Source organism: Bombus impatiens, unplaced genomic scaffold (assembly GCF_000188095.3).
Source record: "Bombus impatiens unplaced genomic scaffold, BIMP_2.2 scf_0219, whole genome shotgun sequence".
Taxonomy (NCBI): domain Eukaryota; kingdom Metazoa; phylum Arthropoda; class Insecta; order Hymenoptera; family Apidae; genus Bombus; species Bombus impatiens.
The window spans coordinates 220451-238765 of record NT_176638.1 but is presented as its reverse complement, the minus strand read 5'-3'; the positions used below and the strand labels follow the sequence as shown (position 1 = coordinate 238765).

The following is an 18315-nucleotide window of genomic DNA, read 5'->3' as shown; positions in this document are numbered from 1 at the left end:
GTCATGTTTCCTTTAGAAAAAGCTAGATTTGAGTAAAAGGAAAAAAATTAACCACCTTTATCTCGTTAGTTTAAAACCTTTTAACGCTTTATCAGCGGAGCACATCCTGTTTGAAATGAGCGGGTAAATTGACGAGATACTTTCATCGTCATATTATTCTGATATTCAGGATAAAATTCTCTTTATTTTTTTCTATCATAAATTTAACGTCGCAGTAAGAATAATATTTGATATTAAGCAGCTTGTTTTTAGATCATATTATCCTATCATAAAGGATAGAATTTAATAGAAAATTCACCGGAGCTATTTATAATCCAGAACCTCTTTTCTACCTATGTTATCCCAATACAAAGAACGAAATTTGATAACCAATTTATCATACTTACAGAGGCGCCACCTAGCGTTGAAAGACCTCCATTCCTCTTATGTTATCCCAATATAAGAAGTAACTTTTGAGGGAAAATTCAGTTTAACTATAAAATCGTATCTTACTTATAACCTCTAATACCAGTATGCGATCCTAGTAATACAAGTAGAATTTGAGTCGAGTTTCGTAATTATTTTATTTTGAACGGATATATGATATGAAAACATATATGTATATATAAGTATAAGCAGAGACGACACGAAACGGAGTAATAAACACGACAAAATTACTGAAATTTAATAATTCTATTTGGTACGGAGATACGATTGATAAACAGAGTATGTTTTATTAATATTATTATTATTTCATATCCGTATAAATACAAGATGTATTACGTTAATATACATTGGGAAGATATTTCATTCAAAAAGATTACTAAGAATATTTTTCGACATTTATCATTTAATTGCTATATGCAATAAAATAATATAACAATCTAATAATTTTCTGGATATTCATGCCTTTTTATTGATTTAATTTGTATATGTATATGCATGTAATGCTATGCTTTCTGATTAAGATAAAAGATGAAACGTAAGAAGTTTGATGAAACAAAATAAAAAAGCATAAAGTGAAGAACAAATGACTTAAAAATAAATTACGCTACTTTAATCATATATACACAGTTGAATATTATGGTAAAGACTTACATTTTTCTTGCAAGTATGTATATATCTAATTTCATTATTTTTAATATTTTTGTTTTTCTTAAAGATATGATTAAATAATTTGAATGTTCACAATGTTCGATTTTAAAGATATTGTTCTCTATTAATAATATTAAGAAATTATGCAAAAAAAGATATATATATTAATTCTAAAAATAAATATATTATTTAACATTTATGAGTTAGTGAGAATTTTTTATTAATAATAACTAAAAACGCATGTATATAATTAAAATTAATCAGCCAACCAACGAATTGGACAAATGTACATGTACTTTGATTGGTTTAGCTCTGCAGGACTTGTCCAAGACACGTGTCCTCTTTTACCAGCAGAGGTCCCCGTGTAACAGATGCTGTGTTTGCGAAAAAGAATTCACAGTGAGATCCGAACAACACCGAGGACGGTTACAAATCCATAGGTTTTCTGAACACGCACCCTAATAGAATCGCTTTCACCCTTGTGTAACTAAGTATTTGATGAAATTTCGGCGCAGAAAGTGCCCAGAATTCAAAGTTGTGGATTGTTATCGATAAGCATAGTGGTAATGTCACAATTGGTGTTTGCGCACCACGTCTCGATTATATTTCGCGCCGAAATACATTACGCTAATATAACGTAAAATTGTTGCAGATTAATGTCAGGCATTGCGATTGCTAGGCTCGCCGAAGAGCGAAAAGCATGGAGGAAAGATCATCCTTTTGTAAGTTATCCTTTTGATATATTATTTTTTACAACTGCAATCATTAATGTGTATGTTCCTTCTGGACAGTCTGAACATTGAATTATTTGTTTAAACAAAATCGCATTAATAAATAAACATGTCTTTATAATATTATTTGATCATGAACAACTGTTTGTTATCGAGGTAGAAAATCGTTTTCGATAAAATAGTTCAACAGTTAAAAATCCTAACCTTACATACAGAAACGCGTGCGTTATTCTGGACGTATATAGTATACATGTATATGTGTTTTGGATAAACGTCAATCTTTTTGCATGTAATGTGTATTGAGACATAATTTAACTTTTGTAAAGGGATTTGTAGCACGACCTGTTAAAAATCAAGATGGGACACTTAACTTGATGAATTGGGAATGTGCAATACCAGGGAAAAAATCTGTGAGTTATAACACATAGTATTAGCGTTAACATTCATTTTCACGATATTATTTGAACATTCAATTTCGCAGACACCATGGGAGGGTGGATTGTACAAATTACGCATGATCTTCAAGGATGACTATCCTTCTAGTCCACCAAAATGTAAATTTGAACCTCCTTTATTTCACCCAAATGTCTACCCTTCAGGAACAGTATGTTTGTCTCTCTTGGACGAAGAAAAGGATTGGAGGCCTGCCATTACAATTAAACAAATTCTCCTTGGTATACAAGATTTATTAAATGAACCAAATGTCAAAGATCCAGCTCAAGCAGAAGCATATACAATATATTGGTATTATATTTATTTTATATGATGTAAAACTTGTGTGTATATGAAATTATTATGGGAAATGTGAATTTTTTATTACAGTCAAAATCGCTTGGAGTATGAAAAACGTGTAAGAGCTCAAGCGAGAGCAATGGCTCCACAGGAATAAAACACTATATTAAGTCTCATTAAATTCAAATATTCCAACTACATAAAGAGGTTATCATATATCTATAACATATTCTAATAATCTACATTTCTTATCTTTTTTATAAGTAACACTAGCGTATGATGTAGTTAATTTACAATTATCTGCATTTTTTCTTGTGACAAAATTCCTATATGTTCTTATGTGCTCTATAGACAGTACTAATTAAGACATAGACAAATAAGATACTATCGTACTACAGGAAGGATTTTACATATTGTCATGCTAAATTTTTTGTTACCACTTATTTATAAAATCTGAATGAAAGAAGCATTTTTTTTAAGTAAAAAATTTAATTCATAAGAATTAATGAATATTCATAAGTCTAAAAACTTTGTATGAGGTACATCATGTAAAGGAATAAAACAAACGCGACACAAATCAGAAATATTCGTTCATTCTGCAAGTTATAAGCTGTCAGTATCACTTAAAAAAAATGAATTTAAAGTCTTGTAAGGATTGTACAAATCTTAAGAAATAAAGTATTCCAATTGATTCAAATTTTATTTTTAACCAAAAGTAACCTTAACTTATCAAAAAATCCAATATAATTACATATTCAGTTGTATGTAAATATGATAATTCGATGTTTGGATGACTTGACCCCGATCAGATTGTTGCTTTTATACAAGGATAATTTTGTGGTGGGAAGGAAATTAATCTCATTCGACATTCAGTATACTGAAGAGGGTCGTCGCCAATCAACGTTCCATGTTACATTTCGTTTCACAGTATGATTATCGATCGTCGTATTTGTATTACTTCCTTCCACGAAGAACATTGATTTCTATTCATAGTGCTTAAAAAATTATCAAGTGTGAATAAATAACTCGATCAGTCAATTTTCTTTCAAAATAGTGTATTCAAATTTAATTCAAATTTACTCGTTATTCATATAATTGAATCATGGCTACAATCAAGAAATCTATAGGAAAATTAAACGCTAAAATTGTCACAACATGTATCGTAGGTTTTGTTCTTTCTTACTATGCATATTACGTGGAATTAGCAAAGGAAGAGGATGATTCGTACGAAGCAGTGTGCGATATTAACGAACATGTTAGTTGCACCAAAGCATTTTCTTCCAAGTAAGTATAGGTTTAGTTTTAAAACATGTATTATACAATTTTGTTGATATAAAACTCGTACTATTTTGTGCACGAAGAAAATCTAGAAAACTCGTCCACAACGTAATTCGTGTTCTAATTGATGCAACTATTTTTTAAGATTATAAATATACGAATTTATTTAACTTCAAATTTTTGGTACTTCGTAGATTGATATATTTTTATAACTGTAAATGCACGCACTGTACATTGTTTTTGTATGTTTATTTATCGTACAGTGTTCTACATAGAAATCAGCCTTCTTCATTCTTGCGCATGCGTTCATATCGAATTTTGAATTAACTCTCTTATGATACTCAATGAAGATAATTTTGTAAGAAACATTAATACTTTTTTGTCTATATTTTTCAACTTAAAAATACTTGGTGAATTATCATTCATTTTTAAAGAGCTGTATATAGCTAATAACTAATTGACTTTATTACAGATATGGGAAAGGTTTTGGAATAATTCCAGAAACATCTTTTTTTTACGCGCCAAATTCTATATATGGATTAATATTTTATCTTTTGGTCGCAATACTAAGTACGTATCGTATTTGTGATTCAATAAATTTTCATCCATTGTAATAATGTCATAACCCTGGGCAGAAAAAATATAATTTTTCGTTTTCTAACAACATTTTAATAAATTTTTTAGGTATATCAAATGAGCATGTTACATCAGCCCTTGTCGTAACATTAGAAATCTGTGCGAACCTTGGTACGCTTTATCTGGCTTACATTTTGTACAAATTAAGCAATATTTGTGTAGTTTGTGTTAGTCTGTATATCGTAAATGCTACTCTTTTAACGCTTGCTCTTAAAAAGCAGCGAAAACTACCTCAAAATAATGGCACAAATAAGAAGAAAAGATCGAAATAAATATGAATCTTTAAAAATCTAATTTTACTAAAATCTTCCGAATTTTGTTGCAAAGTCGTTAAAAATGGATTAATCATGATATTAATACATATATATTGTTTACTTAACGTCTATATCCTGTGATTTATTAAAAACTTTTCACATTGCATCGAAGGAATCTGTATGTACTATTTAATACATTTCATTTGATGATTACGGAATAAACGCTATAAATGCAACAAATCTGGACAATTGTAATTTCACCTTGTATTAATATAACATAGTAATAAAATATCCCGAAATTTAACGTTACATTCAATCACATATTCTTAAACATGAATCGCTATCGCTATCTCATTCTCCTCCTCTACCAACCTGATATGTAATCTTGGATTGTAATTGAATACGTAAGTGAAAACAATTAAATAAATCTCGCATGAACTGTGCTGTAATAAGAACCTGTCTGAAAATATTAGAACAAAACACGCTCTCGTTGATTCATACAAAACGTGTCTATCTCTCACGATATACATGGACAATATTAATATCACTATACTACACTTTACACTATACAAACAAAAAATCTTAAACAATCATATATGATAATTAATAATCGCATAATAGATTCCACTTCAATTATATCGAAGAAAGCAGTTCATTATAAAATTATTAAAAAGTCTCCAACTGAACAACTTAAATCGACTTAATGAAAATTATTCAATACTCGTGTCTGCTGCTTTTCAACAAATCCCTGTTACTACGACTGATACTGGCCAAAATGCCGGGACTCTTCAACGGAGGTGTCTCGTCCAATCTATTTAATTGCAAGTTAGATGTGTACGGTATTTTGGGGGGTGCCGTGTCAGTGCCGTTTCTGTCAGCTTCGACGTTAAAGCTCTTGCTACGTAACAACGACGATCTGTAGCTTCGTTCCGGCTTGGCCGGCGGTTGGACGTTGGTCGGTACCGCCACCTTTGGCGACGTAACCGTGTTCTTGATGGAGATATTGATCATGCTTCCGTACTGACGCGACTGGTTCCCCGATGACGGAACGATGACGTGTGACGTTCCCAATTTGATTGCATTAGAAACCGGTTGCTGGCGTCTTGCTAGAGTCTGCGACCGTACGTATTGTCCTCCGGCATGCAGGTTCCTCGGCAAGGTTTGAGTACTCCTAAAATGTTCCTCTCGCTCGTGATCGTTGACTAGCCGACTGGTTGACTTGCTAAACCTGCCAAGTGAACTGGATGCGACGCTGAAACGCGTCGATTCGACAATTGACTGTGGAGCAATCGTTCTCCGAGATGGCTGACGAGCCCATACGAAACTACATAGCGGCATAGAGACATGCTCCCTTTCATGCAGCCTTCACCCAGCATCCGAAGCGACCGACGTTTCGTCGCGAAATGTCTTACTTGTACATCTATTCTACATACATACGTAATTGAACAAGCAATGAAGCACACCGTTCTACGGATTCGATTACGTAAATCTGTATCAGCTTACTGAAATGTCTTTCGACGCTCATACGATTACGCCTTTCTTTCGCAGCCAGGCAATACGATACCGCTGCTCTTATTTTTAACGATTAACTTGCAGACATAGCTAACCCATATATGCAACGATTAGCCATTTAATATTCTTTCTTTCTTATAACTTAGTTTAGTTACCTGTACTCGGTTTCAGCGGTAGCTCTACCACGTGGTTTCCCAGATCTTCTCGCATCTCGGTATCCTTTTTCGCGGCCGTAGATGCTTCCTCCGAAGGGATCCTCTCCGAGGTAATACCTGTGCAATGGTGGCGTTGATTCGCTGCGTTGCCATTGTTCTTGTACCACTTGGGCGCTAGTTTTCGCTGTTTTCGAGATCTTATTCGAATTATTGTTCACGGTAGCATGGTTCCTAGGTGGTCTTTCAGGAGGCTTTTCCTCGGTATCCCTTTCGTTTATCAGAGGAATGTTTTTGTCGATCACATTGTACTGCATGTAGGTCGGCCCACTGTCGTCAGTCTGAGTCAATTGAGAAATAGAGCTGCTATTGGACCGTTTATTCTTCCTTTCGCTGCTAGCAGAGCGCAATTTCCCTACTAGTTTCCTGAAAGACTCGCCGATCTTATATTTCGAATGTCCCGAACCTTGAACATTTAAAATATATATAAATATCATCTTCTTAAGAAAGAACATCCATTTCAAATGCCTTTAATACTTACTTTTTGCGGGACGAGCAGGAGTCGAAGTCGAAAATTCAGTTGATTTTTTACTGTCGCGTGAATTCAATTCTGGCATGGGTGACGTTGATCGAGATCTCGACGTTGATTTCTTCCAGTTGTCTCGCTCCACTGCCTGCTCTTGGACATTTCGATTGCGACTTTCCCAAGTTCTTTGTACGACGTGAACTGGGCTGGTAGTACGACCTGGTATCGAGTCGTTTAAACTGGTCTTTTCTTCGGACCTCGTTATCCACTAAAATGAACAATATCCTTACAATATATTGCAACACTCGATATCCGCGACAATAAATGTAAAGCTACAATCTTGGATCAAGTCGAAAAGAAATATATATCAACGTAAAATTTAATCGCTATTAGGTTCGCTATTGGCCATAGATATCAGTACACCTACTCGTTATATTTTTTGAAAAACTGTAACAAATTTCACTTCATTTTATGATAAAATAGTTAAAAAGTAAAAGTAGTGAAAAGTGTTCAATTTGTATCAAATATCATCAAATGTCCCAGTACTTCCATATGACCTGAATGACTAAATATAAAGCTCTGATATAATATATTGCAACAGAGTATAATCGATGCACAAACATAAAAGATATGAAAGATACATACCTGTTCTTTCGACCTTCGTCGAACAGGTGGAGATGGTGGAGTACGTGGTCGATCAAACGATTCTTGGTGTTCGCGACGAAGAACCGATTCATAAGTTTTTGAGTACGTCGATTCACCTTGGTTCCTTGAGTGATCCTGAGCATATCCGTTTGTATGAGCTGCCTCGACGTATTGCGGAGAACTTGTTCTTGCTTGACTTTGTCTCTCTAGATAATATACGTAAATGTTTAATAATACCAAAAATTACGTTATAAATTATATAAAATATCACAAAGTTATAAATGATACCCCGGCGAGGTATATTTTAATCCTGCAATACCTTTCCCTTGGTATCTCTCAGACCACTCGCTTATGCCGTGAAAATATCCCGAAGGTGACGCTGAATTACGACCAGTACTGCGTCGTTGATGTCGATTAGAGTTCACATTCTGATAATCCCGTTCCTTAGGGGCACAAGACTTCATAGTAATATTAATGTAGCTGGTATTCGCGTTAGTTGGAAGAGGAGAGTCGTCAGCATCGATGGATCCATGAGAAGAACGCGACTCGCTACCAAAATGGCTCTCCAACCATTTAGACGTTTCAAACTTTCTCGCTTCATCTTCCTCCTCAAAATCCAATGGCTTTTTTGTTAAAACATCCTTCCGTGTTGGGAAGCTCTCTCCGGGGAAGCCTGTAATAATAATCGTTGCATTTCTATCGTTTATTAGAAAGTTTATCTTTAAAAGAAAAGTCCATCTCGAAAAGATTAATGGGCCGATTCTCACGGCATATTAACGCACTTTAACGATGGTTAAATAGCAGAAAATTTCCTAAAGGGCGTTTTTGGAACTTGATGTAAATTTATATAAAATTAAAAAAGAAAAGAAGTACCAGAATGTTTATGGAAACGAGTAGTTCGCATGGCTGTAGGCGATGATGTCCAATCTCCGATTCGTTCTCCCTCGGTGGTCTCTGCGACGTAGCGCATTTCACGGGCGACCCTCTCGCCACCTGAGATATAGTCGACCACGTCCTCGTCCCTCTTTTTAACGAACCTATGCGAGCTTTCCTTTTTTTTCTCCGACGCGTCGTCACCATTTATGTCGCTTCCTTCATCGGGAACCTCGTGGTCTTTAATCTACAATTAACATCAATATCAATTATAATTATTATATAATTATATAATTCAATTATCGTAACTCGTGTTTGACAAAGTTTAGTAAAAAACCAAATAACAACAGGAAAATGTTAGTAATATCGAATTGATTGATAATGCACTGAATTTTAAAACTCCTGTAAGAAATGAATAATGTAACTCGAGGGACCGGTGCTCTTCCATCGTACTCTTCAATTATAAAACCGTCGAAGATCACAGAAAAAGACACGATAGCTAGGAACAAGAGAATATTTGAAGAAACAAACCTCCTCATGCTCAACCGTTCGTTTCCTCTCAGTAACGATCAATCCATCGGCCTTAAGCTCCTTCTTTTCCAAGGTTTTCTCAGTGTCGATCACCTTGTTCGACTTGGTCGTGTGCTGGACGACCCTGGGACCCGTTTGAGACGCCAACTGCTTGGAAGATTCAGCAAGGGCCACTCTCAGATCGCCCCGGTTACTTCTTACAGCCTTCTGGTACGCCTGAAACCAGACGAGTCACCGTTTAGCCAGTTAGGTCCGGCCAGTTATTATCCGCTGGAAATCACCTCGCGTTCCGAAATCTCGTCCGCGATAAACCGGATCGTCCGGCTCTCGCACGCGGACCCTTCGCGAACAAGTGGAAAGAAAGGTGTTTCTAACAGCGAAGGTCACAACACTCGACATACGCGACAATAAATGTAAAGCTACAATCTTGGATCAAGTCGAAAAGAAATATATATCGACGTAAAATTTAATCGCTATTAGGTTCGATATTGGCCATAGATATCAGTACACCTACTCGTTATATTTTTTGAGAAACTGTAACAAATTTCACTTTATTTTATAATAAAATAGTTAAAAAGTAAAAGCAGTGAAAAGTGTTCAATTTGTACCAAATATCATCAAATGTCCCAGTACTTCCATATGACCTGAATGACTAAATATAAAGTTCTGATATAGAGAATTATATTAAAAGATGATATTAAAATAAGAAAGAAAATATTTTAAATATAGATATTACGCAACGAGAGAAACTCGCTTGTAGGTGAAGATATTCGCAACGTTTGAAGGTTGCCATCAATTTAAGCAAAGCGAACAGAATGGCCTGCATTGGTCGAGGTCATTAAAGGTCATCTAAGTAATTAATGTTTTACATATGGAATAGGTTGTTTTTAAGCTCGACACTTAATCGACATTGATCACTTGAAAAGCTCGAATTGAAATTAAATGTAAGTGATTAACGTAGATTGTCGAGTTTATTTTTTGACAGGAATTACACGAATTCAGTTTACACGCAGATCACCTGACGACTCATAAGGATGTCCTTTATCATTCATATCCAAATTAAGAAGAAGAAGAAAAAAAAAGAAAGGCTAAAATGACCTTCGCACGTTCCACACGCTTATAAAAATAAGTATTTATCATAAGAAAGTTATCCTCGTTTTACATTTTTATTGAAACGCTTGAAACTTCATCAGATATCTTTCTATGTTACAAATAATTAGAAATAAGTGAGAAAAAAATAACCTGTGGGTGTAGTCCCTTGAAATACGATCAGTTTCCTATATGATCCATTTTATAGACACGAATTACCGTTTGTACCACTGTAACACCCAAACGACACCAAACATTTAACAGTTTTACAAAATACCAGCGAAAGATCCACGAGGAATCATATCTGATCTCAGGTGTTGGTCGTCGTATCGGCGCTCTGTCAAAGAAGAAGATAGGGGGGCGAGAATGAACGTTATCACCGTGTAGAATCACGTAATATCCTGTAATCGCCGGTAAACGGATCAGAACAAGGAAAGTAATCTGTGAAACGTATGTCGGTCGCGACCAGATAGGAACGTCGAAGATAGTCGAGCACGGAACAGCTGCTATGACTGCGATCGTGGCATCTCAGCTCGTTCGTCGCCATTCGGTGAAGGGAGAGCAAAGTCGAGAGATCATCGACTTCCACTTCTCGATGAGTCGTGCCTCTTTGTCGCTCTTTCTCCCGTGACTTCTCCTTCCTTAGATCTCCTTTCTCTTCCTCTCTGCTTCTTCTCCGTAGGTATCCCTACTTCGCGTATCAGCCGATACAGCCGATCAGCCTCTCTTTCCTTTCGTTCTTCTTCATCCAGAACAATTCGACCTCTTCGTTTCTGAATCGTTCATGCGCGAACGCGAATACCTGTTGCCTGGCTTTTGCAATGCAGAAGTCAGTCCCCTCCAACGAGAGATATTTCCTCTTCTATCGTAACCGCTAGTAACCGGTAAGCCTCGTTGCACGCTCGATCGACTCTAGAGACGATCTCACACTTTCGTCCTAAAGTCTAATCCAACTAGCTTCCATCTTCTCCTCATGCTGTTCTTTCGAGCTCGGTCTTTTAACGATGTTTCCAGTTTTTCATTTTTAAGCGTCAGTGTAATCTCCGCAGAAAAACAGTATGCTTTACCTATTATCGATTCGTGTGATTATTTGCACGTTCGTTGGTATTTCGCGAGGATATTCCACGAGGTAAAGATTCTCCGATCTACTCGATTTGTTACCACATAGATTTACGATAAGCAACGTGACAAATACGATTGGCTACACGATACACCTGTTGCTCGCCTCCTCTTGATGCACAGTCGCTGCCTTCCGTGTTCGTCTCTTTCCGCTCAGGCTCCATTAATCATCCGCCGACAAGCGTTCACAGATGCCTTTTGACGATGTTTGACAGACCGTCAGAGAAATTACAAATTTCTGACTTTGTCGATCGCTAGAGGAATTCGCTCTTGAGCGAAGAGTACCGCGGACATTGTTGCGAATAATCATACGTAAGTGTGAGACGAAGTTTAACAAAGGTGTGAAATGAAAATATACAAAGAAATTAGAATCGATGCTTATAGAGCTTTTGCACGGTATATAAACGAACGTGCGAAGAGAAAAAGAGGATACAACTAGTCTAAGTGTATGCGTATACTTTAAGATAAAGAGTCAGCATTGTCAAATTCAACAAGCTATGAGAAACTTCAGACTTACATGATCTTTCTGTACATTTCATTTGAAAAGTGTCTGCATGTACACGCCTAATCTAGTCGTACTGCATACTTTCTTCACATCTCTGTTTGTTTTGTTCGTCACCCGTAAAATTTCTCAATTATGATGTTAAGCAGCACTTCAAATACATTTCTCCTCTCCAGGAGAAAGCTTGTACGGCACACTTTAAAGAAATCGTCATTCGCAAATTTAGTAGACCAAATAGAAACGAACACGTCCCCCGAGTTCCATAATGTACCGTTTTGTCCACGTTGGCCTTGGGCGAGTCAGAAATCGGTGTACTGGATAAATCCGGAACTCGAAATTTTTCCAGACCGGGAAAGGAAGTTGGTGAAAAGAGGGCACCGTATTTGTGATCCACGGGTACCTACCGTAGTGAATACATGTGGGATGAGCCTTGGCGAGAGGCGAGCTGACCTTTACGCGGCAAGAAAGAGAAAGAACGTGTACTACACCAGCGTATCGCGGCACGCGCAGGTGGAATTTAGATGTGGGTGTGTCGCGTCGATATATGTACCTCGTCCGAGATATCTCCCAATTGTTGACGATCTTCTGTCTCCAGCCTCTCCTCGATTTCCTCGCGACTCCTCACTACCGTCTCGTTTAATTCCTTCTGGACAATGCTACCGGCATCGGCAGAGTTTCTTCCACCTGTTGGCCATTCAACTTCTTGTGGTTGATCACCGGTTGTTCGTCTCTGAAACGAAAGATCGGTAAAATGGCAGTAATACGAAGATTTTATTATTATATTTTAGTTATTCGAAATAGCCTTACTTCTTGCGTGGTATGCTCCTGTTGCTCGACGTCTTCGGTAGTATTCGTGGTAACCAGAGGCCCTGAATCGACCACGACCTCGCCATCCTCGAGTACAACCTGTCGCTTCACTCTCGTCTCGATCTGCCTGGTGGTCGTTATTTCTTTTTTCTTTCGAGTCTCCCATTCCTCTGAAAGCGGAAGCGAGTACTCTTTCCACTTGGACTATACAATGCCGACGTTATTGCGAAAAACCAATCTTTCTAACTGAACGAATAAGAATGGGAGGCAGAGAGAGAGAAAGAGAGAGAGAGAGAAAGAGAGGTAAAAAAAGAAAAAAGACGAAGAAGAGCTGAGAAGGAGAGGGGCGAAATGGTGCGAGTAGACGTCGATGATTGCAGTGATCCGTTTCGCGACGTCGAACAAGAATAAGAGGAACTTCGCTGATGTTAATACGCTTCACGGTAAATGTTTGCCAGACCTCGGTTCGCGCGCGACACGCCTTCCTTCTTATCTTGTATCTAGTTATTTGAATCACGACTCGAACGTCCGCATCACGAACAAACAATGCATGACAATCACGTTCGAGGAATTACCTTCTTTGACCAAAGCCACGGAATTCTCAGGGTCGATCTGAAAAGTAAAAAAAGTAGTCGCATGGTTAAACTCGTTTCTCTGACTGTATATGTAAAGGGTTGTAGCAATATCTGTCCGTCTGACTGTGAGCACAGGAATAAATGATTTATACCTTTATAAGGTAGGTACAAAGACGAGAAGATCTACTCACGAGAATCGGTGGAACGCTCGCTGACGGTGGACGAGCCTCGTATCGCCGTGTTGAAATCACCTCCATCATTCGATCATGCCTGCTGGTGAATCCTAGTGCTGTTAGAGGCTGTCGTGACAGGAAGTGGAATTATTGATTCACGAATTCCTCCAACAAAAGTCTGCCTTCTTATCCGATTACCTGACTTTTCTGGAATAATTCAATATAACAATATGCATATCTTTCTTCCAGAGATCATAAATTATATGAATTTATGCAGAAGACGACAAGGCGACAATTAGGTGTCAAGAGAAATTATTGTAGTATGGAGGAAAGACCGTTGGGGAAAACCCGGTGAACTATAGGTAGAAAGTATGAACAGTGCTGACAGGCAGAGAATGATGGGAAATCCTTATGGGCCAGATGTTCGTGGTCCTTTAGGACATTGTGTAATTAGAAAAGGTGCGTTTGACCATTTTGGGTCAGCAGCTGTAAAACTCGTGTACGTCGTAATAGTACTGAAAACTCTGGTATCAAAAGAATGTCTTGGTGAAGAGAGTGGTCAATATTCGAGTAGTCGATATTCAACAGTAAGTAGTAAATAGCAAATAGTAGATAGTAAATAGTAGGTAGTAAATAATAAATATTAAATAGTAAATAGTAAATAGTAGATAGTAAATAGTAAATAGTTAATAGCTGCGAGGAAGCTGCGAATAATTGCAAGTTAATCGTTACTCATGAATTGTGAGTTGTAAGTTGTAAGTTGAGTTGTAAACTACCAATTTAGTTGTCTTTAGCTACATCACATTACTACATTAAGTTCTAATTAAATAGTTATAGTTTTCCGTTTCAATCACAATAAATAAATAAACCTATATAATAAATAAAAATCGCTATGATCCTGATCTCTATATTATGTATAATATTTTCTTATGGATTCTTGAACCTTTATGAATATGTATAATAATTTGTTTAATATTTAGTAGCGTGTCGATTCCTCTATTAATGTTCCCTCATAATTTTCCCTTCAATTCACTTTTCCTCTCAACTTCTCGTACAAAAGGTACATATATTTATTCAAAAATAGAATAGAATAACGAAGCAGTTGAAACGAGCCGCAACTTGCCAGTCCCGGGAATCATTGGGGTAATCAGGATGTAAGAAACAACAGGGTCATCTCGATCCGATGGAAGTCATCGAAGATGCAGCCTATTTAACGCTTCTAGCGTAATCGTGACCACGTATGTCTAGTAATCGTGTGTATGTGTATAGGCGGGGCATAATAATTCATCAGGACGCTCTTTCTGCATGGAAGTCGAAGGCCGCTGTGGCGCGCGGGTCTGTGGTCGCGGCCACCTCGATATGGGCTGCGATACGATATCGAGATGGTTAAAAGACACGCGTGTGCCACGTACGACCAGTTTCCGACGACAGTGGCGTATTTCTTATATCGTTTAACCCTTTGGCCCAAGAATATACTAATGAAGAGATAGGTAAATATATGCCTATTACAAAATTAGAATTTTCAGAGAAATTTCGTAAATTATTCAAAATATATTGAAAAAATACTTGTGAAATTTGTTTTGTTAAGTTGCAGATGGTTTAAAAAATAAAGACAGATGATGAATTGTGATTCAGACGCTGAATTCTAACTCGTGCAATTCTTTGTATAACTATCTAAAATACGATCAATATAATATTATCGGCGATGAATACCGAAACTATTCATTATATTAATAAATTATAATTAATGAAGGAAGATTGAACGAAAGCATCGACCTACGCCATTGAACACTTGCGTCCTTGCGGTTGGAATTACGCACGAGCTCTCCCTGTCCTGGCTGGAACAGGTACGTAAGTATCACGATTTTTTCCCCTAGAATCTAGGCTTATAATGTGCCGTCTTAAAGCAAATGACGGCTACCAGAGAAAATAATCGTCGGCCACTTCAAACCGGCACGCATTGACGTTCCGGTCAGCGATAATTAACGTACTTTACAAAGTAGTGAGAAAGAGAGAGAGGGAGAGAGAACGAAAAGAGATCTCGTAAATGAAGAGACGACGTCGATCGAGACTAAGTTAAAAAGCAGGAGCGATTCGTATTGACATCACGCACCAACGACGATTCTATATACGACCGTGTCGGTCTTTTCTCATTGGATATGCACGTGACGTCAGGCATGTGTCACACTGGTGTGCGGCTGAACAAGTGAAAACTGTCCAAGGCGGAGGACGTTTTTCTGCTCTATTGTCACAGCGAACGGAACGAAGTTTCTCGACTTCCATCATGGAAGAGGATACTAGTTAGTAATATTTTTTAAATATTATTCTAATATCGTTTCTCTTTCACATCCTTTTAAGTGGGAGAACTACGAACTACGTGAACCACGAATCTTCTGAGATGATAGTTTTTATCGAGGATCTTTCTCTATCTGTTTTACTAAATTTTTAAGTGAAAAATCGGAGATGTCACGATGAGAGTCGAAAGCACAACGGCAGACAATACAAGTGGTAGAAGACTGTGAGTCTTAAATTACGTGGATCGTAAATCGAACAGCGAACGCGATTGTTCGGTGATTGCGTTTAAATCACCGTTCGACATGTCGTCGGTGATTTAAATGCATGGCTGAAGAACGAAAAGCGACAGATAAATAGAGCGATCGGAGAACAGGTGGACACTCGTGGGTGGTATGCCTGTAATGCGATGAACACGTGACCTCGACAAGGACGTCGCCATTTTGAGGAAAAATAAGCGCGGCAAGTTTATACGTGACATCTCTCATATCTCTCAATCATCCAATTTTCTTCTAAAAAAAAAAGAAAAAGTATCACTTTTATTACACATTTTGTAAAAGTTATAAAAGAAAAATAAATGTATTGCTTAAAACAAAATATACTGTTCGAATTCATTTAACTGTAAATAACTTTAATCCAAACGAAGAAACGGTGGAGTAGAGAATTAAATAACTTGATGCATTTAGAATTTCAAGGAAGAAAATATCTGACCGCTCTCCGTGAAGTTAAAAAAAAATAAATCGCATTTCTGCTTTCGTGTTAACTGTACTCAAACCATGGCAACTAATCATTGACCAAGTCTCGTTATGAAATTAATTCGATCTAAAAATCATGTAAAACTGTCGGTTCTAAACATCGGTAATCTAATTGCGAATTAACATGCAAGTGTAAACAAAATCAAATAACATCGATCTGGTATGGAGAACACGTAATGAGAGGAAAAAAGAGGCATAGACTAGAAACGTGTCTTTACAGCCGATGCACTGGGAAGATTCCCATCGGTACTCGTGCACGGCAAATTACGTAAGAAGCTGACAATGCTAGTCTCGTAACATCCTCGAGCAAAAAGCGGTTCGATGGAGCGGCCAGCCTTCTCTAGGAAAGTACACGCGTTTCAGAATTGCGGTAAGCAACGAAAGAGAATAACGTAGAATAAGATGTATTTGAATTTAGCGAAGAGCAAGAGTCAGCGGGTGAAAAAGGAAAAAAGATCGGTGTTTACATTCACCTGATTCTTATCGATACTCCAATGACCGCTGCTTTCAAAACCGTAGATAGATGAATCAAGTGTAACAATTCTTCGATATCTTGTTCTTTCGATTACAAGTACGAGTGCACACGTGACAAGAAGAAGAGAAGTCGTTTAAATCGTCGTTGAACAAGTCGTCAAGTGACGAGTAAAATGCCACAGCGTGGATAATCGAAAAACGAACGGCAAACCAAATTCCCGCGCATGCTGCCGTGGCCAGCGCTCACGATACTGTTCGTCCGTGGAGCACTTTCTGACGGATCTCCCAGCCGCTGGAGTGCTCCCAGTGGGAGACGAAGATCGCCGGAGCAGCACGAAGCACACCCGAACTATTGGTACCGATGAGATCGAGTTGAATCCAATCTGGGGCCAGTAGCCTGTTCCATAGGCAAATCGATTGTCCGAATTGATATACCATTACCAAGTTTTTTTTAAAGAAATGAGAAAAGGTATAAAGTATGATGAGATATTCGGAAATGTCAAATTGAAATATATGAAATCTCCTTTTTTAATTTACTAATGAACTGTAACGAATCTGTTAATCGATATATTTTTGTAGGTGTGTATTTTAAAAATTATAGGTAAGTATTTATATTTCTAATTTTTTTACCGTAGTAATGAACTATTCCTGTAACGAAACTAATCGTCGCGAAACATGTTAAAAGTAAATTCTGAATGGAACAGGAACGAGATACCTTGACTGTATATGGCTAAAGGATCCCTTTGTCAGAGCAAGGACAAAGATCGAATCAGGGACAATACCTGTAAGGGATATTGTGGCGAGAGACAAGGACATCCGCGTTTCGACAAAATCGGTCAGCGGGTCACAGATAATTCTTCATGAAGTCTGTAAAACTGACTATAAGAAATCTATCATAGTATCATAAATGTATTCTATTTAGTAACTATCTAAGAGCAATATTATATAACGAAATAATATATAAATAATCCCAATGACTGTATTTCTTTAAGATTTGAACAAAGTTCAACTTCGAGTTCAATCTCTGATCAATAATAAATATTAATGGAATAATTAGCATGTACAACATTAATATGTAACATTAGCTTTCAACGATCAACAGAATGTTATGAGATTTTAATTACAAACAAACTACTGATTTAAATATGAAATTCTTTATTAAACAATCTTTTTTAATCTATGAATATGTATCTGAGAATCATGTCTGCGTGACATTTAAAATTTAACGTCGATTAAGCTGAACAAATTGAAAGGAAAATTTAACATTCATCCTACACGGGTTATCGAAAAATATATCTGAACAGAAACGCCAAATACATTTTCAGAAGCCTATTCTTAGCACTGGGGGTTAATATGCAAATGCAACGTTCCAAGTGAATACCTTATATTGCGTGCGTGTGAAGTGATTCATCCGTGAACATAATCAAAATATTGTATCTTAATATCTGTATTCGCGCCTACTTCGTCCGGCACCAAAAATGGTTGCTTAACGAAATAATGAAAAGGGAAGAGAATAATATTTACATGTTCTATGAATGTGAAAGTGTTGATCGATTCTTCCTCGATGTACTTAAGTAACACTTTC

The 18315-nt window shown here is 37.1% G+C and overlaps 3 protein-coding genes and 1 long non-coding RNA gene across 4 annotated transcripts; 3 read left to right on the top strand and 1 right to left on the bottom strand.

Annotated features, from left to right (window-relative positions):
* The first annotated feature begins 1456 nt into the window (after positions 1-1456).
* On the top strand, positions 1457-3170 carry LOC105680548 (SUMO-conjugating enzyme UBC9-B). Its single transcript, XM_012383746.3, has 5 exons — positions 1457-1637; positions 1727-1796; positions 2132-2215; positions 2287-2549; positions 2628-3170. The coding sequence occupies exons 2-5, from the start codon at positions 1731-1733 to the stop codon at positions 2692-2694; spliced, it is 480 nt and encodes a 159-aa protein (XP_012239169.1). The 5' UTR covers positions 1457-1637; positions 1727-1730; the 3' UTR covers positions 2695-3170.
* A 171-nt stretch (positions 3171-3341) lies between these two features.
* LOC100746180 (vitamin K epoxide reductase complex subunit 1-like protein 1) lies at positions 3342-4945 on the top strand. The gene is made up of 3 exons (XM_003488243.4): positions 3342-3821; positions 4288-4385; positions 4500-4945. Exons 1-3 carry the CDS (start codon positions 3640-3642, stop codon positions 4721-4723), a joined length of 504 nt encoding a protein of 167 aa, XP_003488291.1. The 5' UTR covers positions 3342-3639; the 3' UTR covers positions 4724-4945.
* A 2-nt stretch (positions 4946-4947) lies between these two features.
* On the bottom strand, positions 4948-16983 carry LOC100746057. The gene is made up of 12 exons (XM_012383721.3): positions 16730-16983; positions 13228-13416; positions 13037-13073; positions 12462-12631; positions 12205-12384; positions 8945-9160; positions 8414-8660; positions 7860-8213; positions 7541-7746; positions 6911-7163; positions 6373-6835; positions 4948-5957 (listed from the first exon to the last, which is right to left on the bottom strand). The coding sequence occupies exons 2-12, from the start codon at positions 13294-13296 to the stop codon at positions 5420-5422; spliced, it is 2733 nt and encodes a 910-aa protein (XP_012239144.1). The 5' UTR covers positions 13297-13416; positions 16730-16983; the 3' UTR covers positions 4948-5419.
* Positions 16984-17026: 43 nt separating this feature from the next.
* On the top strand, positions 17027-17704 carry LOC112212578. Its single transcript, XR_004461430.1, has 2 exons — positions 17027-17331; positions 17435-17704. It is a non-coding gene; the product is annotated as an uncharacterized LOC112212578 (long non-coding RNA).
* The last annotated feature ends 611 nt before the right edge of the window (positions 17705-18315 follow it).